The sequence below is a fragment of the Amphiura filiformis genome, chromosome 4 (genome assembly GCF_039555335.1).
Source record: "Amphiura filiformis chromosome 4, Afil_fr2py, whole genome shotgun sequence".
Lineage (NCBI taxonomy): Eukaryota > Metazoa > Echinodermata > Ophiuroidea > Amphilepidida > Amphiuridae > Amphiura > Amphiura filiformis.
This window is the reverse complement of record NC_092631.1, coordinates 73,054,686-73,079,705: the sequence shown is the minus strand read 5'-3', so window position 1 is coordinate 73,079,705 and position 25,020 is coordinate 73,054,686. Positions and strand designations below refer to the sequence as shown.

Genomic DNA, 25,020 nt, shown 5'->3' with positions numbered 1-25,020 from the left:
GCAGGAGTCAAAACAGTGAAAAATCAAATCAAATAATAGATTCTATCACATTGAATGACTCGTTACCATGGTAACACCGAAAGATATGTTGTTACCCATTCAGTCCTATTGATGTTGACCCTTTGTGCTATGTTACCTGGGCAACAACATGTTTTCGGAAATACAAACTATTCTTTAGAACTATTTATTAGAATTGCTATAACAGGTGAAACAGTTTGAGTTCGGTTTTGACCCCTATAGAACCTTTGACCCTTTTGCTCATAACCTGGGAAGGATACGTCGTAGAAAGGTCAAATTATACATGTTCTGAATCTACGTGACCAAAGGAATATTTTGGCATTTGTTCGGGCGGTTTTTATCCAATGACCTTGAAATCTAGAATTGCGCGAGGGTGACAATTTTACACTCCCTAGAATCTTATTATATCATTAGAGCAATAATCAGAAATGAAACAAACTATAACTGGCAAAAGCTCCAACATATGGACTATAAGTGTAAACCCCTCTTTTTGCGGAGATGAGAAACAGATCAGACAATATAATTCGTTATGAATTCGGCAGGCAGTCGAATCCGGATTTGGTTTTTGGTCAATGCTTTACATAATAGAGAGCAGCATATCAGTTTTTTAACGGAGATCAGATGATAATAGTGTAATAAGTAATCAAAAGAGGGCGGCATACAGGGTTAGCTAACGGTGCATCGCGCGTACGGTCGACGATGATATGCTGCCCTCTATAGGTAAACCATTGATCCCCTTTTCTCTAATTAAAAAAATACTGCATGCGTAAAATGAATTTACCAAAAAACCGAATCCGGATTCGGCCGTCTGCCGAATTCAAAACGATATGATAATTAGTTTCTGTTTCTCAGAGGCAAATTCTTTCTGTTGATTATTTAGATGTGATGCAACCGTAGGAACATAATTCAATACGTAGCTGAGTTGCTGAAACAGACAAACTATGAAATGTAAAGGAAGGTTACTGTTTGAACGACCCACTGTGTTACAGATGTAGAGACAATCACATACATTCAGATTAAGTTTTTGCCAATACAACTTGAACCCTGCGGTTTACGACTTGATGATTTTTTTTCAGGTAAAGGTAACCTGGAAAGGCAAATACTAACTACAAATGGTAAACCACAATCTCTATATTACAACATACAAATAAGGCACAGCATTTTTTGGTCCTATCGCGCTATCGGGGCCCGAAGAGGTACCGATGGTTCCTTTTATCGTACCCTGAACATTTGTACAGTGCATTTGCTTTTTATTTATATGAAAAACATAAACACTTTGCAACTGTTAATTAATATGCTTGACACAATTTATTACATCACCGGGAGTGATGTTAAGAGTCATCGGTACCTAACCGGGCACCGATAGTTCTATAGGACCAAATTGGATGTAGTGCCTAAATGCATTACGAGTGAAACTACCAAAGAAAACAACACCAATACATACTAAGCTTCTCGTATCGCCACAATAGCTCACAATGGATAGCTTTATTCGTACTTTGTATTCCAGTATAGGTTACATCTTATTTTAGCCCTACAATGGTACGTTTTAGCTTTTTTCGTAGAAGCCGGATCTTCCCTGATTATAATGTACATATTACTCTTTCGAATTAAGATCATAAGTTTGCATTTGTTTCATGATATTCCTTCAACAAAGGATCTGTGTGCTTAGGAAGCTCTGGGTAACTTTAACTTTATCGATGCATATAAGATAAAGTGATAAATAAATCATTTATTTATTAACAAAATATTACAAAATTCGCATGCAAAATCTGGTAATCACACGCTTCGCATTATAAACCAAAAATCTACAATAATATTCTTATTCACTGAGTTTGTAGAATTAATATTAATACCATTGTCATTTTTCTACAACAGGTCACGATCGTAACAATTATTTTCATTTACAATATACATGATATAATGGTTCCTTTTTCGTGCACGCAATTTAATATCGCTGAAAATGTCTGACGAAGTAACATTTATTTGACGAGCATCTCATAATTATTCAGATCACACTTACTTTATCGTTCAATTTTACTCTGAGTATGTTTACCACGTTTTAACCAACTTCGGGCAGAGATGTCTTTTAACAGTTAACGCAACTTTTTATGATTTACCCATTTAAAGTCAGTCCTGGGATTCAAGTTCTTCTACCTTTATACAGACTTCACTTTTCACCGGGCTCACCACACCCTAGAATATCGAGACCAGGTATTCCAGTACATGAAGGAGCGCCACGTTTTTGGGAAGATTCCGGAAGATTTTCAAGTAGCTCAAATCTTGCAATCTCTGAGCCACGTTTTGCCTCCCCACAGCCCAGGATGTCAAGGCCCGGTATACCTGTACAAGACGGAGCCCCGCGCTTTCCAGTGCGTACTCGACCTAGCAAATCAAGACCTGGTATTGCTGGTGGAGTACGTTTCGCTTCACCACAGCCCAGAATGTCTAAACCGGGAATTCCAGTGCATGAAGGGGCACCGCGTTTTCTGTGGCCTCCTTACCTTTTCAAATAGGTCATGGAATAATGCACCAGGAGCACGTTTTACTTCACCGCAACCTAGGATATCAAGACCTGGTATACCAGTACAAGATGGGGCTCCGCGTTTTCCGTTACGCACTCGACCAAGTAGGTCAAGACCTGGTATTGCTGGTGGAGTACGTTTCGCTTCACCACAGCCTAGAATGTCTAAGCCAGGAATTCCAGTGCATGAAGGGGCCCCACGTTTTTCCCAGGCCTCCCTCATACTTTCAAGTAGGTCAAACAATGGTGCCCGAGACGCGCGTTTCACTTCACCGCAACCTAAGATATCGAGACCTGGTATACCAGTACAAGACGGAGCCCCACGTTTTCCGTTGCGCACTCGACCTAGTAAGTCAAGACCTGGTATTGCTGATGGAGTACGTTTGGCCTCTCCGCACCCAAGTATGTCCAACGCTGGTATACCAGTGCATCTGCCACGTTTATCCCGGTCTTCTTGTTCACTTTCAGGGAACTGAAAAGTTGGTTCTTCGAGGCTGCGTTTTCCTTCTCTACAACCCAGAATATCTAAATGATATAATCCCGTGCAAGGGGGAGCTCCTCGTTTCCCGTTGCGTACCCGACCAAGTAAATCAAGACCAGGTATTGCTGATGGAGCACGTTTTGCCTCACCGCAGCCAAGTATGTCTAACCCTGGAATTCCAGTACACGAAGGAGCTCCGCGTTTTTCAGTTTCAAGCAGCTGCTTCTCATTTGGCAATTCTATTTGAAATTCTGCGTCCAAATTCTTTCTGGTCGGACACGAGGACAATGTACATTTTGACGATGAGGGCGTTCTTTTTTGTAAAGCTGGAAATGAAAGGATGCAATAGGAAATGTAAGTTAACTATAGAAAAGGTACATTGTCGCGAAAATTTTGTCATTCAATTCATTGCTTATAATTTTGACAGTTTGCTCCAGACTACGTTGTCTATGCAGTTTGCTTTTACAAGCGCCCTCAACGTCATGTAGCATTGTATCCTCATCCAATTTACTTGGAACATACTCACCCCAAACGTTTAATTAGTCATGTCGATTACGGTGATCAAACGGGGACAGCTGGTGTTTTATAATAACTTATTTTTACCTTATTCATTACAGTTTTTCAATTTTTAATTTAATGTAAAATTAAATTACAAGTTTATTTAACAGAGCTACAGTAAATAGTCCAGTCAGTGCAGACGTACCCACACGTCATATGACGTAGGAGGCTGACGAAACCAGGCTGAAAGCCCGTTCTAAATAGTCGGTTAATAATTAAAAATTGAACTCCAGCGGATTAAGGATGGCAAAAGATTTTGACATAATATACCTCATTTATAGACTGTTTTAGTTTTATATTTAAAAATCAAAATGGTTAATTCAAAATTTGTACCGATCGTGGCCACGACCGCCTGTAATGGTGTTCAGTTCAATGTTGCAGCATCCATTTAATGATTTCGTGGACGTGCGGTTTTTGGCGGGACTGATTAGCTGCAGATTTTGACGTTTTAGTATAAAATATTGCTTGAATCTTAAATGTAGTCAAAAGCGTTGTATATAAAAATAAATATTGAATTATTTTACATTGAAGCAAAAAGGAAGCAACGAAACAGCCTCTATAAAAGCCTCTATGTCTTTTAAAGACAAGCTAAACTTCCTATTTGTAAGTACGGGGTTTGCTATTGCTTCTGAGTAGATCTTCTCTTTTCCAAATTGAAGTGCACAATGTATTGAAGCCATTTATCGTCCTGCTTTAGGAGGTCTCTGACGCCCGAAAGAGTCAAGAACTGAAGGGTTGGATGGAGGAGAACGCTTTGTTAAACCATTTTCCAATTCTCTTAAACAAGCTTTACATGACGTTGAGGACGCTTTACCAAAGGCTGAAAATTGAAAGTAAAATAAAGCATTGATATTGTTTAATTATACAAAAATATACCAATATACACAAATCCACCCCACACCATGAGGACAACCCCTTTACATCACGCATATTTCCGAAGATCTCAACAATGACACAGACAAAATCGAAGTCTAAATGTCTTCTGTTATCAAATCAAGTCCCACAATAACGGTAAAAGCCTACCGTAATAGTCATTGGAAATTACATTTTACCATAACATAGAAAGGTTATCGGCGCTGCCATTTCTGACCCATTAAGTATAATTCGAGGACCCGTGCTTAGGTCCAAGGACCTCGTTGTATCAGTGTATTGGTATATTGAAGTACTCGGAAGTAACAGTCATGCAAACGCACCCCAAGAACACACACATTACTTCTATTTGTCTCCTCTGTTTTGACAGATAGATTACAGTTGTCGAAATTATTAATATTTGAGAGCTGTCGAAGTCTTGAAGAATTTATAACGTCGGGTTCCCGGTTTGCTAAAGTACTGTTTTCATAAAATTAATTTAGACTAATGTTCACCAACAGTACTGAGGTCATGTTGGATTACACGAAGAAGCATTAGTCCATTTTTTGGCAGAACATGAACTGTAAAATTGTAATTTTTGACATTAACTGGTTAGGCAACTCAAAAGTTATTACACAATTTTCTCAGTATAAAAAATCGAATTGTCAAATAATACGAAATTTTGTCAAGCATTTGACCAAAATTTTGTCTTCTCATTGAATTTAAATTTCTTACCGATCCTGCAATTTCCTTGCTTGAATCGTAGAGCATATTACCACACACATACCGTACTCCCCCGTTTCCTATTGCTTTACTTCCTGGAACGTTTTTTTGTTTTGTTTATTTGATAATTCAAAATAGTCTCAAGTTTGTTTAAAATTGTTGAAGTTCGTATAGATAGATTTATTTTTAGCACTAATTTCCATAAAATTAACCAACAGATTAAATAATCTTATTTATCTCTAATTAATGATCTCATCATCGACAATGTTTGTGTGTGAAATTTCATATATTAGATCAAATATTATTAGAACATTTTTCCAATACTGACAGTGTTAAATGAAAAAAAAATCTTTTGTATCTTTGTCTAGTATAAAATCTGTAAAGCGCCATCTAGACTGTATGGCACTTATTAAGCGGTTTAGTTAAGAGGTGCTTGTGAAGACTTGTTGTCACCCAGGGTTGTCATGGGTAGAATGCGACTGCTATTCGCCGGAGAATTAGTGTTGTAACATGATTAATTACCATAGCGATAGGTGAATACAATTTTTGAATGTATTGTCCCGCACCATTGATTATCAAAGAATAGGCAAAAAGACCATTTCAATAAACATTTCACTCTTCGTAACTCAAGTAACCGTTCGTAAAGTGTTTCGAATACCCAATACTAGACGAACTTTACGAAGGGTCCCCGTAGTAAATCCCTATTACTTACGAAGTGTACTGTTCGGCGCGTAAGTAAGTTGGGTGAATTGAAACTTACGACTCGTTTAAGTTACGAACGGTTTCGAGACTTACGAAGCCTCGTAAAGTTGAGTAAAATGGGCCCCTGGATTGTAATTCTATCAAATTATGCTGACATCACTCACACCTGTACGATTAGTGTAATTGAAAAGAGCGGTATTGTATTTAATCTATGATTGCACACATAAACAGACATCAGGCGATGAGTGCAGCCTAGTTGTAGTGTAGGGCAAAACATACAAAAAATTGTACTCATCTATTGCTATGGCAAATAATCCTGTTACGTCACTACTTCTACGGCGAATACATCTAATGACATTGATTTCACTTTACATTCCCAGAAGAATGCTAAATGGAAAGACATTTGACCTTTGCTGCATTGGAAACCACGAATTGTACTAGACTACTGCCCTCATTCGTCAACCGTCTGGATTGCCGACTGGGAAAACAGGATTCCTGTGGCTTATAGATCATGCACAGTTGTGTCCAAATTGACCTTTTGACCGATTTTGTTGTTTTTAGAACTTCAGAGCGCGATCTTGTTACAACGGCGAGGTGCGGTACACGGGCGTCGCTAGTCGCGCTATGGCGCACAACAAAAGGCGACGAGAATATTTTCATGAGTCCGCCACAATATGAACTGTAAATTATTCAGTCGTCACTACCAAGAATAACACAAATACTTGCGCAGTGTAGACACGGTAGACGAGTGATGGAATTAGTCTAGAACCGTATACATCAAGAAATCACATTCTGTCCAAAAGGCAAAAGCCAATATAATTTGGATCCACATAAATGACTAGAGTTTGTTCTGCTCTTGGATTTGGATAAAGCTTTAGAATATTGACCGTATCTGTTAAAAATAATTAAAAAAGAAAGTTATCTCCCACAGTGAAGGATATAGGGCACATGAACTGGATACAGTATGTGCATACCTTGGCTGATGTTGTGGATTTCCTGCTCCAGTCATGGGGAGATGATGATATTAACTCAGTGCAGCCATTGTCATAACATGTCCCATATTTGGCACTCTCTTATGAAGTGCTTATTTCCAAACCGTGTTAACCCAGCAAACACAAAAATGTTTTAAAAACGTTTTAAACAAGTTATATTTTGGTTTTTGGTTTAGGTAAAAACGTTTTAATAACATTAAATGTCGGGTTATATAAAGGTCATGAAAATGTTTTAAAACGTTTTGTATGAAAACACACTACAACAACATTTAAAAAAAATTCAAAATGTTATTGTAAACTTATGTTTTGCAAACATTTTTTGCCAAATATTTTGTCAACACTTGAATAACATTAGGTTAAAATATTTTCAGTAGGTTGTCCAAAAATGTGTTTTAATGTTATGAAAACGTTTTATACCCTTTATATAACCCGACATTTAAACGTTTTCTGACACCCTTTTATAACCTTTTGCGAATGATGTCGAAAACGTTGTGTGTTTGCTGGGAAGTCCACAACCCCACGTGTCTCATTTACTTGTGTGATACGATCATAATTACTTTAAAAAGTTTGACATTAGCAACAATGAGTTGTGCCATCAACAAGCTATTATTTACCATAACAATGCTGCATAACAATATGCAGACTATTGTTCTCATTTGGGAAACAAAGCCACACACAGTATTGTTACTGTGCATCCATCCACTGTTTGCTTTGTAATGGTGCATTCAACTGAAATTATAATACCTCCCATTGCAATATTGCACAGGTAAATCAGTAACATGGGTTTGTGGACTTAACACGGTTTGGAAATAAGTTCGTCATATATCTCTTATAATAATTATAATCTCACATTTGAGGCAAGACAGTCTTTTACTTCAAGTGTTTCATGGACTAGAATCATGTTAGAGATAATTACGGACAAAGTACTGTCAAGAAACTACGTGATATGGAAGTGTTGAAAAGAGAGCTGGTAGACTTCCACTGAGTACTGTTTTATTGGACGAGAACTATGAATTTGCACTTTGCTCATGAATCTTGATGAGCATAATATTGAGATATATTAATGTCGTTAGTTACTCTAACTGACAAACACAAGGAACACACCAGACACACGACCGTTTGAGTTGCATGCAAATCATAAAGAGCGATTGTAATTTATTAAAAAATCATCAGATACACAAGCAACATAAAATGCATTTGACAGTGTTTTACAGTCTAAATTTCCCCTATTTCAAATAGTACGCAACTTGGGGAAAAGGTAGAGTTTTGTAACTCTAGAAGGAACTAAAGGTCATTAAATGTTGTACAGATACTTCAGTTATCGAAGGGTTATATTCAAAATAGATTAAAGTTTTCAACGGTTTCAGGTAGTGACTTGTATATAGGTGTTAAGATTTGATCAACTGAGCAATGATGGCAATGCCCGTTGTTTTGGTTATAGTGTATGTCGGTACCCATTGCGTAACAATACCAAACTTTCCTGAGAAAAATAGTTCATAATCTATTTGTAATTTGATCATTCAGACACGTCGAGTCCAAATTAGATTTCACGATGTTTTTTGCACGATTAGACAATTTTTTATCTTATTAAATTCAAATTACGCTTAACCACATAAAGTTGAACCGGACTGTATGACATAATTATTCATATCATTACTTGGTCAACGCAAATTGATAGGAACCGTGACACCTGCAGACATACCCCTAGGATCATCTTCAAATCCGACAGGGATTTCAAGTCCATATTAATGAGCCTCTGATTATAGCAATACACTATAGTCACTTTATAGCAGAATCTATTGAAAAACATTTTATTAATACCACATTATAAATAACAATTACTCAATTTTGCGTAAAAAGAGGAAAGCTCAGCAGATTGAGTCACTTGTTACTCAATGTGGACTAATTACTCAACGTTAATCAACGTTAAGCGACTCAGTTTGATTATTAAGTGACTCAATCTATTGAGCTTTCACCTTTTTAATCAATATTGATTAATTTTTATTTACAGCGCAGGTGGCCTCAATATTAGTATTTGCACAGATTACAATTAATTGCACATATAGTATATAAATCTAATTTTCAAACCTATTGCACATTTTGTAAAACCATATCTCACTTCCACCCTATCAAGCGATATTTCAACATAAGCTTTATTGTTGACGGTACAGTGAAAACATAACAACATCGGTATGGAACTTTCAGAGGTATTTTGAATCACTTTTATGGATAATTTACGATAATCATTCTTTTATGTCAAGAATTATGTTATAATTTGATGATCGAAACAATATGTTGCAGAGTTAGAATATATCGAGTGATGTGATTAATGTATACGTATTTTTGGTAGAATAAAATGTATATTGCTAACGCAATGTTTCTAAGGGCACAAGGGAATGTTCAATATTAACAGAGGGATTACACAATTTTCGGACGAACAATTACATGTATTCTTTGTGTTCCTTTAAAAATCGTGTCCACACTTTTCACAAATGTATACATTGACACATTTGTGTGAAAAAAGGTAATAATAGGCTTCGGGAGAAAAGGTTTGTATTCCCAAACCTGCTCTAATATTCCCGGCATTAATATTGATCAGTCCTTGTATTGTTGAAAGGATTTACGCAACATATTAACAGAACCATTGAGTCGTGTTATAATCTCACCGCGTAAAACAATACATCACAACGTAACAATAAACTATTAATGTATCCAAAATTGTACAACATACGTTATAACTGCATATAGTTCAATATGTAAAATCAGTTCAGTTTTAACGTGGTACAATTAATGATCATTATCTCTCCTTAAAAGCATCATTAAAATTCTAATTACAAGACGTACTGTAATTATTTACACACATTTATTTTTTGGTTCAGTAGTTACAACATTTATTGTGTACATAAAATCAAGTTAAGGAGATTTAACTTTCTTTTTTTACATCTTAAAAATCCCCCGTTCAGCAATTTACAGAGAGCAAACAGGTCAAATGGGCAATTCCAGTTGAAATCCATACATCTTAATCTCCCACACAGGGAGTGTAGATTTCAAATGGAGTCACCCATTCAGGTAAACCCATTTGAAACTCACACTCCCTTTGTGGGAGATTAAGGTCATGTCTTCCACGGCGGTGTATTGATTTCAACTGGAATACTCCAGTGTAAGAGTTTTCTAAACACCATACTAAGCATCCATAAAAATGAAACAATTGACAAAAACGTTAAATCATTCATTCTACCAGAAACTTTTAAAATAAAAATCCTACAGTTACAGAAAAAATATATTGTGCGTGTGTTTTTACTTAGCAAAGGAACAAAAGTTAAAGCAATACAAAAATATATTTTGAAAAAAGAGGGTGCTGTGAAGAATTATAATCATCGTTTTCGTTCCTTTTACATTGTATGTAGTGCAGCTAATGATGTTTTTGTTTCTATTGTACGGCATGGATGGAAATAGGTGGATCTCTATCAAACAAAATTTTCATCGCAGATTAACACACAACACAATGCAATTTTGCATGTACATCAACATCTTAACTAAGTACCAAATCATCTCTCTTTGTTATTACAATTGGTGAAATTAAGAAAAATTGCTGCCCAATCTCAACTACTTCTGATATCATCTTGACTTACACGTCTTTCCTATAATAAGTTAGTATCATTACAGTTTTTAGATATTGATGATGTTAGTTAAAAGTTTCACATCATTTTATGAAACCATAAATATTACCATTCGGTCGCAGAGACAGCATTTATCCATTACAGATGATACCAAAGAGTACAATATGCCAAAAATATAACTTGTGATATTGAAAATCAAACTTTATGATATCGACGTTTCAATGTGCCTCTATTTATCAATCAACTAATTTCCATTTTGGGAATAAAAAATTGGTTAATCGATTCAATAGATATATTGGACACAAATTGAAATATCCATATTAAAAGGTTTGTGGTTACTCTTGGTATAAGTTTTGTTGTTTGTAGCAAATAAACTAGCATTGTTATAATATAATGTCTTTTTTTCCACCAAAGTTCTTAAAAAGTTTATTTTCTTCCCGCTTTTCCAAATCTCCATGTTCTCAGCCGCTCTAAGTTATTAGAGGTGTCGTACCGCTTACTCATGAGACGTGGTGCGATAGCTGTGTGTATATAAGGAACGAATACGAAATAATAATAGCTAATGATGAGTTCAAGGTCGGTAAAAGAGAATAATTACTTCCCGACATTCCCATTACTTCCGGCCACCTGGCAGCTTCATTTTGTTTTCAAGTGAATAGAATGCTGGAAATGTCGCCCTCTTGTCTGAAATTAAAAATCAAATAGGTTATGTATTAGTTTCAATTGTATTAAACAAACACAATAAACATCATGCGTACTCATTCTTTATTAAAACTATTAGGTTTTACACTCGAGATTGTTTTGATTGAGATTGAAAGAAGGAAATTGGTTTTATAAGAACAATCATAAACTAGAAATTATGTTATGCATAACAATAACAAGTGTCGTGTGTGAAAGCATGACAACAGCATTCGGCATTATAAATGCAATACGTGTTTACAATGAGATTGCATCCATGCTATGAGAGTGACAAACTATACACATCTCACTTTTATCATTATGATATTTATAAGAAGAATTCATGCTCTTAACTTGATTGCGCTAAATGACACCAAAATTGATTCAATGATTAAAATGCGGATACTACATCGTGACCATCTAATCACAAGTTGAAATGAAATTAATGTGTTATTTTTGAAATTGCCTTCTGAATACTATCAATTAATTAAAGCTCTTATTCATTCATCCTAATATTTAAAATAATATTATTAATGCTAGGATACTAATAGATTAGGATAGCGGTAGCAGTCAAATTCTTCCATTATAAGGTATTTTACAAGGTCAAATGTTCCTTGAAACAATACATGACACTTCTTTGTGTAGGCTATTAACTTTATTGACCTGCTAGGGTATGTTATGCCGACCATTGTGTGGCAAACCACCAATCATACCAGCAAGCACCAGAAACGTACTTCGCGGCAATTGTGAGGTTGTGATACGCCCGTCTAACTATTCCAATTTACTCCCCAATGTAAGCACGAAGGCGCAAGCATGGGGTGGCAACCTCTTAAATGTTATAGATAGAGGTTGCGAGTAACTGTGTTAAAGGGACATTGCGTGATCCACAACCTCACTCCCCCTCCTCCCTCAATTTTCATAAAAAATTGAAACTTTTATACCACTGGAATCCTCTCACTGGCTACATAAATTTGTAGGTGTCGTTCTTGTGTACCAAAACAATGGCCTATGGAGCAGTATAATACACATAATCATACATAACTCGCAAACGCAAATCAACTGGTATTTTAGGAATTTGCTTTTTTCGTTGATATCTACTAAAATTGTCACTGAATGAGGATGCTAGGATCATGAAATACTCCTTTCACAGATCAAATGGGTCCCATTAATATGGCAACCTATAATGGAAGAGTCTGACTATGCTGCGAAGCAAGGAAGCGCTGCCATTACAGACCAACGACCTTTTGTTTTTTAGCATTGTGGTTTCAAACTAATCTAGAGCCACGGAAGGACTGAAAAACAATATTAGCGTCGGTGTGATAAAATCATCAAGTTTTATTAATGACTATGCGGAATTGGATGACATTTCTCTTGGTTCAATAACATGAAATGTTAAAGATTGTACTTCTAACATCCGTATGATCAATTAATTAATTAAGTCTCCGCCGTAATATGTATTTGATATAATATTGTGTATGGTTTTAGTTTCTGAATGTTGTGGCTAGATGTTCTAGACATTCACTGCCTAAAAGTGAATTTCTAACCCAAACCTTGAATTTGTGGTTTTTAATATTTTTCTTCACCAATATTTTGTGGCCACACATGCATTAATGAAACAATCATTTTATCACACATTTTGAACAGTGGGTGGACAATAACGCAATAAGTGGGCGGATACATACAAAGTATTTAACTACATTAAATTTGCAACTTAAGGAGCATCTAGAGCACGCGGTATTCCATCACAATAGAATCTGAATAATAGAAGCAGGGAAGCAGAAAGAGCGATTACAATACACAGCTCGGTTTTCCACGCTTTTTTCTCAAATTGCGTGACTGAAAGAGTAAGACACATTCATTGTCCTTTAACAAGCAGCATTTGAATAGATTTGCAATCGATACAAGTATGGTGCGTTTAACAGATAAGTGTGTTTTGAATCCGCTTCTTATACAAATACGCACTTGTAAAAGTTACAGCATTTGCACATTTGCCAGATTCATTTCCACTTTGAACATAACTTTGGCTTCTTATTTTGCCCATGTTAAAAACTATCGATTTCAGGTTCTTTTAATCGATTCTTATTAGCGAAGATAATGTAAGACAATGAATGGTAATGGTGCAAATGATATCTGGAAGGAGAACAGGTTTAGGGCCAGAGGGGAACCATACTGGGTTATTCCACTTGAAATCCATACAATGCCCTGTGGAAGACACGACCTTAATATCCCACACAGGGAGTGTGGATATCAAATGGGGTTTCCTAAATGGGTGATTCCGTTTGAAATCTACACCCCCTGTGTGTGAGATTAAGGTCATGTCTTCCGTTAGGGGTGTATGGATTTCAAAAGGAATAGCCCAAATGTTACAAATGACTGAAATGGCTGATTTAGAACAAAGGAAAGAAAACAAGTGACGCTGTTAGGGATTTCTTTCTACTCATACAAATCTAATTCTACGAAACAAAGAAACCGATATACATGTAGAGCATTGATAAAACTAGAACGGGATCTAATTATGCCAGCACGGAAGCGTATATTTTAATCAAACGTAAGCAGTTCAAACGAAACATTTCCCTATTCCCCGAAGATTAACGAACTATTCTTGTATCCACTGAGGAAAGTAACAAATTAACTTGCTTGGGATAAAACACTGACCAAATTTACCTAACCTTCTACTGCAGTTGATAAATTGATATGAAGTTTCCTCATTTGGAGGAGCATTTGATTGCAAAATGTCTACAAAACAGGAAAAATGTTCTTTAATAAAGTTGATTATATTTTCGTTGGTGCTCTTGGTTAAGGTTAACTTGGTGTATTGAACCAATGATAAATTACTTGCGTCATTGATCAATTCTTATCAAGTTGATTTAGAAGTGAAAGTATCAGTATATTTCAAATCATGTTTCATAGGAAACGTGAGTTCATCAGCCATATTGCTAATAGACCGTTTCGTTAAATCCCAAAAGGTTTTGTAATTTAACCCTAAAACGTCATACAGATGCGCATATCGGTACTGCGCAGTTCAACGTACAGAGTAACGATTTTTACATCGATGTGTCAATAGTAAGGTTAAATTCGTAAAGGTTTCCGGATGTACCGAAAACTCCATACTACTGCCTTTTTTTTGCTCTAATCGATACTACTCTAGGGGGTAAAGGTCATCTTGATAAATTACTTGGAATATCTTGCATCACTTATAATTTTTAATCAAGCTGATTTAAAAGTGAAAGTATCAATATATTTCAAATCATGTTTCATTTGAAATTCATCAATTATATGTCCCTAGTTCTGGGTGTACTCCTTATTACTGACATTTTTTGCAAGATGTATTCGAAGTATCTTGCTGCAAATTTTGGATCTATTTCTTGGAAAGCTCCATTGATTATTAAAGTGCTGAAGAACATTTCAGTTAGAAACTGTGCCTTGGGGATGATATTGGTAAAAGTCTGTTTTTAAACTTGAAATACTGATTTTTTTGGTTGCTGCTATTTATGCTTCATCGTATTTATTGACAAGTTTGAAAATATTGCCGTAAAATTGCAAGGAAACGACCACTAGGGATACTTCCATCTCGAGAAAGAAAGTTCTTGCGCGGCAGCAGCCTCCTAAATGTACTAGATATAGCACTAGGTAAACAAACGTGAAGGTGGTACGTTTAACGCGCGATGTCACGTGACGCAGCTCAAGCAATCGGCACTCTTAATGACATCACGTGTTAACGTACCACGCTAACGTTCGTTCACCTAGCGATTTCTATCAATACCGGGCGGATTAATAGATTTCAGAGAATACATACATAAATTTACATATATTACAAATTCTACTATCATGCACAGGTTAGTTACTACGACAATATTAACAACAGGTGCAAAAGGTGATAAAGAAAGAATGTGCCAAAGCAAACTATTTGTGAAATGCCATTGTATAGGACTGGCAGCTGTCCTAACAAAACAAACACCTGTTTGCAGGGGTAAGCAGGGGCTGTTAGTCTGCATGCTAAAGCAGCAATTCGGCATTCAAAATAACTTGGCACCACCTCCAACGCTGGGGATCTTCATTCCTAAGACGTCAAATGATGCAAATCCTGTTTTTCCTCTCTTCTCCGCTTGCTTTAATATTGCTGTAGGTGTAGTAAAATTTAAAAGGTAAACATATTCCTGATGAAAAACATGCACTCATCAATCACAATATATATTTAATCATTCCCAAAACACGATGCAATGTATTTTACCCAGTATGCATTGTGCAAAGTTCATTACCGAAAATGCAATGCATATTACCCAGAATACAGTGCAAATTACAAGTATGCTATACAAGTTACCATGGTTACCCAGAATGCGATGCAGTTACCCACGGTGCAATCCATGATGCAATAAACTTGAGACCGTCCATTAATTTCGTGTTTTCTTACCTTTCATGTTATTCGATTTGGCGTATATTGATATCTTCACAAGGTCTCTGATTTATTGATATTCGCACCATTCGATGACTAGTTATGACTCGGCACGACGGTTAAATATGACTATATAAAGTTATAGTTTCGTGAGTTGTGTAAAAATGAGATAATTATGAAACGATATGAAGAGACGCAGATATTGGTTATGTACCTTATGGGTGTAACATAAAGACTTAGGTTACCATACTAGACACTTTAATGGAAGTAGTGATATGCATGCAATATTGGTTACAAGTCATTGATCACGTGAGAAGGTTAGAGGAATGATATGTTGACATTGACTTTATAAGATGGACACTGTCTTCCCTTGTAATAATCCGCTAAATGATGATAAACGTATCATTTATATAATAATATGCAGAAAAATTAGAATAATCTTCACCCAATAATCACATGATAACATGAATATTCTGGTTATTCTGCCTAGTTATGCCGGTCGCACTGGTGTACTCTAGAGTACAGAATTCCTTGTGACATTGTTGTTTATTCAGTGAGAGAATTCAAAACCATGAAAACGGGAGACATATTGTACACCATGACTATCTGTTATGTTTTGGTAATGGACTGTAAACTGTATTTATACTCCATATAGTACATGGTGCTATTGGGTGATTTTTGAGTTAGCATCTAGCTTTCCTACATTAGTGGAACCAATTTTGTTTTGCATCCTTTTGCTCTAACAAATGTATTGTGAAATTTGATTACCAATGTAACTCTACGTGATCGTATAGTTGTCGGAAAGAAATGAGCAATTTGGTTACAAAGCTGAAAAACGCAAAACGCTTAGTTTTTGTCAACGAACTTTTCTGAGAAACAACTTTTGGCCTAAAGGAATGGAAAAATAGCGGTGACGTGAACAGTTTGTAGTAATGTGCAGTCAATGTCTTACTTCAAATTTTCAATTCAAATACTTATTACTGGTTTTCTTCAAATCTTCGATTCAAGTACTTTTTACTGACTATTTTCAAATCTTCGATTTAAGTATTATTTTTAATAGCAGTAAATAAAATCTGGCACATGGATGTTTTGATTAAAGTCATGATATTTATACCACAGTAAGTGAAAGGTCTCTATGTTGTCTTTTCTTTCATTCACAAATGTTCCTGATTGATGTTAAAAAGGAAAAAGGCGTAATCTTCTCTTTTTTTTAAATTCTTTTTTTTTTCGTTTGCGGTTAATAATGATCGCATCTCTCAGTTATTTATGCATTAATTGTTATTATGCATTACGTGTTGTTTATTTTATTCCATTGTTCCTGTTGTTTCTTGTGTTTCCAAGCACATCGTTCTTGATGTATATGCGCTATATAAATACCTGTAATGTATGTATGTATGTATGTGTGTAGGGGTGTATGTATGACGGCTCATCGCCAGAAATTTTAAAAGAAAAAAGAAAAAAAATCGTATCAAATTATTCTATTTTTAGTCTGCATAAATTCTCATAATAATGATGTATTATATTTTGTGGTTGAGAATTTTCAAAATTTATATTGTATTTGATTGCATATTATGATGATTAATGCCTTATTCGATTGGGTTTTCTTATATATCCTAACTTGATTCCGGGAACAATAGAAGAAGAATATGACAAAAATAAATTTACAACAATAACTCTCTTTTGTTCATTGTTAACGTATATGACAAAAAGAATATTACCAAAAGAATTCCGTAGGTTGGTATTTCTGTACGTTGATATGTATTTTCTATTCTTCCAAAGTACTCTTAATAATCAGGCTTTTATACCATTAAAATGTTCAAAGAGAGAGATTTCTTTGACTAACCAGTCGTTTGACCATTTTTGGTGGGCTTTTTTACAATTGGTGGATAATGTATTGGAATTGATATCAAAGAAGAGAAGGAATAAGTCATTTCATTGACTGAATATCAATCACTAATCGACTAAGTCAAAATTATATGAATTGCATTAAAGGTAGTAAAACTTGATGCTTTTCCACTTTTTTGTTTTTCTATAATAAAAATTATATGAAACGTCATCAAATACTTTTTACAAATATTTTTACCATGTTACTATTTAGCTTTTTGTTATCGACTTCTTTTCATCTTTTGATGCTACCATCAGTTCTCAAATTCTTAGTTCTAACAAAATCATCATTTACCATGATTTCTTTCGCTCATCGACTAAGTTTGACATCGACTAAGAACATACCAAAATTGTAATAACGGTAACAAAAGCTGGGTGTTTCCCGCCTCTTTGTATTGCTAATATTAAAACGGTACCAAATCAAATACCTTTTATGTACTGTTTAGCTTTTTACTACTTTTTAACTACTTTTCATCTTTTCAAAACAATCATTTTTCTATGATGTGTACTAAATTGACTAAATTTGCTATTGACGTGGTACGATGAGTTTTATGCATAAAAAGGGAAGCAATTATGTAGGAGTAAGTTAACAAAAACACAAATTTGCCCAAAATTTCAAACAGTTGTTTAGTTAATAATGAAATCAGGTCAACCGCACAAGAAAAGGAAAGCGACATTAAATGCAAATAGCACTTATCAAATCAAAAGTCCTAAATGTCGAAAACAAATATTAGAATAACACATAGTGACTTTATAAGATTTTATTTGACGCAATTCGATACAAACTTAATGAAATACAATCTTGCCGATTACTGATAACTTGCTGCAATCTTTGCAAAATGGGATTGGAATGTTATTCATGATTTGCCAACCAAGCCAATTCGTAAGTATTTCTTGTCAGCCAGGTGAATTCTGAAATCTTTAATACCTCAATAAAATATATTCATAAAGCTTCATAAGTACTTCTTGTCAATCGGATGAATTCTGAATCTATTTCCTTGCAATCAAAACCAACAAACAAATAGGAAATAACAAATCTTAAGTCAAAAGATAGATATTCCAAAGATCGATTTGCATTTTGTTTTGCTTTATTAAATCTAACGCATTATTTTTGACGTTTATTTTCCTAAGGCGTCCAGCAATATTGTGATATAACAAAAACGACACTGCAATAAAGTATTTGTCCTATTTTTCAGAAATGTACATAACATGAATCGTAATGAACGCAAAATGTTACGGTAATAAAATATGGAAGTATCGACTATGTAAAGTAATAAAAACTGACGATTCGTCGATAACAACCTGAAGCAAAAATATATAGAACAATATGCGATACTATTTTGTGATTCAGGGGTGTTTATTGGAAAATATATATTTCTATACGGACACATCCGAACATGTAATAACCATGTTAACCTTGATCGCAGAATTCCAAGAGAAAATTGCACTCTACAATATATTGCGTATTGTTTTAATGAAACAGCGGTTTTGTAGAGAATTCATTGGTAGAGCACTAGCGCAGTCACCTTCGGAGCCTTATTTCACCCTAATACAGATGGGCACTCCATTATAATGACTCTTTGAAGGTGTCTCGGGAAGTATGAGCTGCATATCTCCTTGTCTTGGGTAGGCATCAAACAATTCTCTGAGGTCTCTGGACTTAGGACCAGACTCTGGTGAGTTACCCCGGTTTTGAGGGATCCCAACCGTCCCGCTTCCCTCAGAGGTAGATGAACCATCATCAGAGATTAGGCACTACGTCTTACTTTCAGGCTAGGAACAGCTAGTATGAGTGGCGTAAGCCATCGTGCCAAGTCAATGCCCCTATATTACCCAGCAGATCCTTGAACTAGAGTCAGCTGAGCAGAGCTTGCACTCCTGGAACTGGGATGTGCAATGTCATTAAGGGCAATGCCTGGTCACAGGAACCTAGTCTTACTATCAGGGGGAGTGTCATTTGGCAATATTTCTACAATATTTAGCAGAAAAGCTTGACTGTTGTTATAAAATGACAATTTCATATTATTCCAGAGGCTACGCAGTTTTATGCTGGTTTCATACATTCATGCCGCTGAACGGCGTGACGCATGCACATCATATGAAAAGGTGTGAATACAAAAAAGGATTCTCTTATAAATGCATCTACGCACAATTTCTACCTCGATACACCCGAGTACACAGATCCAGCACAGCGAGTCTAGTCTACGCGCAATCTGTGTTATACTACACGGTTGAGTGCATAGCATCATGCATCATAAGAGCTGTGTGAGATCTAGTGGAAAATAGGATTCTGTGACTGGTTTTTGTCAAAACTTCAAGTGTTCCCTTCATCCAATCAGACTTTTTTTTTTATATCAAAACGAAAGCTAACACTTTTCCCTAAAAACACTGTTCCCCATTAGGTCAACAGATAACGCAATCCAATGTTATAGCAAGGCGAATGTGGTAAATCTGTTGATAACTACCTATCCAAGCACATTTTTTGACCAACATTTAGGATTTAAAAGTCAAAACTTCAAGTGTTCCTTACAATATTTTTCAAATTTGATGTCATTGAATGAAAAAGCACACTTATATTGTCCATATACTAGCCTCATTTTAATGAACAATGGCCAATTCTCTTTAAAGTGCAAATCTTGTGCAAGAAGTTACTATTTTCGCCTGTATTGTTAAAATTAATATGTAGATAATGGACATTTTCTGATCCTACGCCATCCCGCTTGGCGCACATGACAGCCTGACAGGTGCACTACAGAAGATTTTACGGAACAGTTCCGGCAACTTTGCAGCCAAAAAAAAAGTTGTAAAAAAATCCGTAAAAAAGTATGCTGAAATCGTTCAAACGGGATATAGTGCTTTTAACTATTCATAGGATCACCTGAATAGTAAGTAACCAACTATCAGCAAACGAGATTGAATACAGCTCAATAAGGATGCACACATCCATCAAATGAAAATGACATCAACAATACATCATTCTGACATCAGGAACTTGGGATTTATGGAAGTGAACATGTCTCCACAATTGATTGCATATTATAGATGAATTATGAATCATTACAGTTTTTGATATCTCCGGTTTATTGGGGATTTAAGAAGTAACACGACTCCATTAATATAAAGTTCATTAGTCCATATGTTCATGTGATACCATATAATTGTCCTCAAAATTAACGCAATGGTAGAATCTTACAAGATCCACTAATAATCATGCCCATATAACTCTAAACGTAGCGTTAGCACAGTGTGTTTTCTATAGCTGATTCAGAATCTGTCAAGTTCCACTATGGCATTCTTGAGCCTTTTAAAATAAATCACCCAAACTTTCCTTTAAATATAACAAATAGGCCCAAGGATCCCGAAAAGGCTAATTTTCTAACGCTTTTGAAAGGTCAGAGATCAATTCTTAGGTTGTACAGGGGTCAAGTATTTCTTGCAAATATTAGAATATTGTTCATCTAGCTGAAATGATTCGAATGTACAATTACCGAGGAAGTAGATAACAAAGGTCAAAAGGCCATTTAATCCTGTTGAGCTACGACATTTTTCACAGGAAGTGTAAACTATTCTTTTTCTTAACGCATTTAGGTTAGTAAACAATTTCCATCAATTTTCAAGAAATTCTGAACAACTTAAATTTTACACCCCTGCACAGCCTGAAAATTGGCCTCTGACCTATAATGCACTTAACGTCGAAACCGTAGGTCGCATTGAGAAGAATTTTCCCTTTTTGAAATCCTTGGGCATAAACAAACGATTTATATAACTAATTTGAAATGAAATTGGAACACTAAAATATCATGACCATTGTATGGCCCGACATATGGGAGATTTGAATGCCATTTATTTAAAAATGCCCAAGGATGCGCGCCCGAAATCTTCTAAATCAGTAAAAAAAAAAAATGCACACACACATAAATAAAAAACAAAACAAACAACAAAACAAAAACAAAACAAAAAACACTATATCAATATGTCAATATTGCTGTAGTTAGGCATTATACTATAACACCCTTTGGTAAACTGTTTTCACAGTCGCAGGTTATTTTACTTATTGTTTTGTTTATTTCACAAAATCTTTGCGAATGCCTTGAACTCGGATTTGACTTTATAAACATAACATAAGATTTAGAATTGTCTAATATGCAGTACTTTATCAAATTATTCCTTGATATAGCACATATTTTATCAATAAGCCAGTGATTTGCTGAATTGCATTGGACGCATAATCACAGATATATGTATCGTTTTATTGAGCATGTATAATATCAAATCGTCAATTATTTGACTGTTTTTTTCTTTGAACAAGTTCATCATGCTCATTAGGAATGTTGATTTCAACTTTGGATTTTATTCGTTTCTAACAATTCCTATGTAAAATGATGATGTTGTACTCACATTTTAGTGACGTTTCACCACTACACTAGTGGTTTCATCAGACAGCAACTCATCACATCAGGCTGTTTCCTTTTATGGACAACGGGAGCCGTCGTAGAGGGCGTGATGAGTTGTAAACATGTTAAGTGCGTATGCCCCCTCATCCTTAATTAGAATGTCATGTCCTTTTTTGCGGATGCAAATAGCTTCTTTGAGCCACCTGGTAGTCATCAGGCCTGGTAGTCTTGTCAACTTCACGATCAATAACTCCCAAAATAGAGTGATTTGTAGAACGGCTCCTGTTGCCCATAAAAGGAAACAGTCTGATGTGATGAGTTGCCATAGGAATTGTTAGAAACGAACAAAATCTACAGTTTGGTTGTGTTTTGTTTCAGGGAACATCAAGATCGATTTCCTTGTCCTTGGTATATAATAATAGCTAGCGTCCTTGTCAAGATCATTTGCACTTGTATTCTGTATTTTCTATAGCCAAACAATTTGTAGGATATTTAGGATATAAGGATAAGACATAATACGGTAATGATCACATTTCTCTTCGATCCTGACGTCGATTTACAAGAACACACAAGAACGACAGACGGAGAACTATCATGGTACATGACGTATTATGAATTTACCGTAAACGTAAAAAGTAGAAGTCATATAACATACCTCGAACTTTTGTTGTCATAGGAGGTTAATGAATCTTAAATTGATTGACGTTAAAAAATGTACTGAATATTTTGGATTTACCTTCCGGATTTACCGAGCCGTAATATGATTTTATTACTTACTTTTAATGTAAGCATTAAATTCTCACTATTATGAGGAAATAAAATGTATATCATTTTAAAGCAATCGTTGGTCCTCTGACCTTTCTATGCGCTCCTTCATCCCTTGTGTCAACCTGAACGATCTATTATTCATATAACAGTTTTTCTATGGTATTTATTATGCCCTAGAAATAAGATGTAAAGAACAAGATAGAAAAGCAGAGAAAATATTATTTTTGTCTTATCTAACATTGATTTTCACGTGTGAATGCCTTTTGAAATACTTCGTCAGTTAAATTGCATTGAGCGCTCGATGCGAGTAAAACTATTTGAGCCTTGTGCAAAAGAAGTGTTAATTTTTGTAGATGCGCAAACAATAAAGCATGTTTAATGATGATGCGTCAGCGGTTCTTAAAACATAGACCTTTTTAATTCGATAAAGATTATAAGAATTTTATTATAAATAAAGTGAATGTGAACTATGTTGAACCACTCTGGTGCGATTATTGAAACTTAATGACCCTCTCAGAATAGTCACGTATTTTTCAATTGATTTAGCTCTTTTGATTTCTTTGTACGATAACCTACTCTGAGACACATGTATAAAGATATCATCAAAGTTGTTGTGATTTAGTGGTGCTCATTTAATTGCTTGTGCTTTTAAATCCTTCGTGATGTATCTGGTGCATTTATTTGAAAAGTGTGAAAAACAGGTGGTTATGTTTTCATAATATCATAAATAAATTTACCCAATAATCTTATTCCCCGGAAGATGCAAAGGCATCCAAGATTGTAAGCCGTGGGGTAACCTTTATCTAGGTCTTTTTTCTTCAGTGGATAGAAACCTCCACAAATGAAATCCACATTATGTAAAAAGTTCTTAGCAGCATTGTCTTTATTAAAATGATTTGCGTTACCAAGACAATTGCATGGGTGGATACAAATACACGTGTGTTTGTTTTTCTATGAAAAGACAATAATCATAACTATGCGCATTTATCTATCTCCGCTCCCGTGTTCTTATGTGGTATAATGATTTTATGGCTCAACATAGCAGTGTTTTTCATAATACGCATTTTCTTGCCAAAAGCAATAATTATTCCTCAAGTTAATTGAGAGAAAAATAGTGATTGTATTTCTTGTATACACACACAAGAAACAATTATCTCATCTCAATATAATAGGAAGTTTTTTCAAGCAGCTGTGTATGATTTTACCGAACCCTACAAATGATAAATAAATCAGCGTTTTTGTCTATGAAGACCTTGTACATCTTGTAGCTTTGTACACTAACCCTGTGTGCACTAACCCTCGTTAAGTGTCTCATCTGGCGTACTAAAACACGCGTGGTTATACACCCAAATGACTCAAAATAATCGTAGATCCATCCTATGTGCTGATTGAAGTGATACAGTGATAGCACTTATAACCTGCCACTATACCCGGAAGTAGAGCCGCCCATCAAAGTTGAACATTTGCTCTTATTCAAGGGATAAGGATTTTAAATTTGTTATGCCTAGTTAGGTTTACGTTTGACAGAAAATCCGTGGGACGTTCATGGGATTTTGCCTATACTTTCGTACATAGCCAAAATTTGCCAAATTTTGCGATGGTGCGTTATCATTATGACATTTTAGCGATATTATGTGGGGAATGTTCACTCTAAATTTCAAGGATTTAAAATAAATCCCAAGGGACTGTGATTAGGGACCAATCAAGTGTTAGATTTAAAATTAAATCTTTAAGATTTAAAATTAAATCTTTTAGATTTAAAATTCAAATCTATAAGATTTATTTTAAATCTAAAATTGATTGGTCCCTAACTACAGTCTTAAGGATTTGTTTTTAAATCCTTGTAATTTAGAGTGTTCGTACTTATTGTGGTATGACTGGATAGATGAGACCCATAGTTATATATTGGTACCAAATAGGATAGGACAGTATATTACGTTTAATATAGACAAATATATAGGGGCGGTGAGATTGCAACAATTTTCCCTTCTTAGATCGTGTCACAAAACTGACTTAGTAGGACGAGGGTTAACTCATATTCCAAGTCATAAATGTGTTTTAGTTTCAGGCAATCAGCAAGGATATCACTGCTGCTGTGATCTGTAGATATAGACAATAATATAAATAAGGTATCAAGTGTGGGGGTGTGTAAGCTCGTGTGAAGAAAACAATAATATTTTAATTAGCAAGTGTAAAGATGAAGCGAAATCTTATTATAGAAATTTGTATCTGCTTCTAGCACTGTTAATGAAATCTTATCTTATATGATCTGAAGCCGATGTCGGATTGCTAAAACCAAAAGATTTGACCCGTTTACAACGATGAAAGGAATTGTTCATTATGATTTCACGAAGACAGTTTATAGTGTCGTGTTCACAATTTAATGAAAGAATACTTTCCCGTTTTGGAGGGAGTGATTATGCTATCGAGATTTATAGC

At 35.2% G+C, this 25,020-nt stretch overlaps 1 protein-coding gene across 2 annotated transcripts in view; it reads right to left on the bottom strand.

Moving 5' to 3' along the window:
* Window positions 1-1,466: 1,466 nt before the first annotated feature.
* The window catches only part of LOC140151384 (uncharacterized), a 47,440-nt gene continuing 23,886 nt past the window's right edge, over window positions 1,467-25,020 (bottom strand). The window contains exons 2-3 of one of the 2 annotated variants that reach the window (XM_072173704.1): window positions 15,179-15,262; window positions 7,963-11,148 (exon numbers count right to left, since the gene is read on the bottom strand). In XM_072173704.1, the coding sequence (XP_072029805.1) occupies window positions 11,078-11,148; window positions 15,179-15,262 (155 nt within the window). In that variant the 3' untranslated portion in view covers window positions 7,963-11,077. Of the gene's footprint in view, window positions 3,347-7,962; window positions 11,149-15,178; window positions 15,263-25,020 lie in introns of those variants that run through there. The other variant, XM_072173703.1, reaches the window with a different exon arrangement.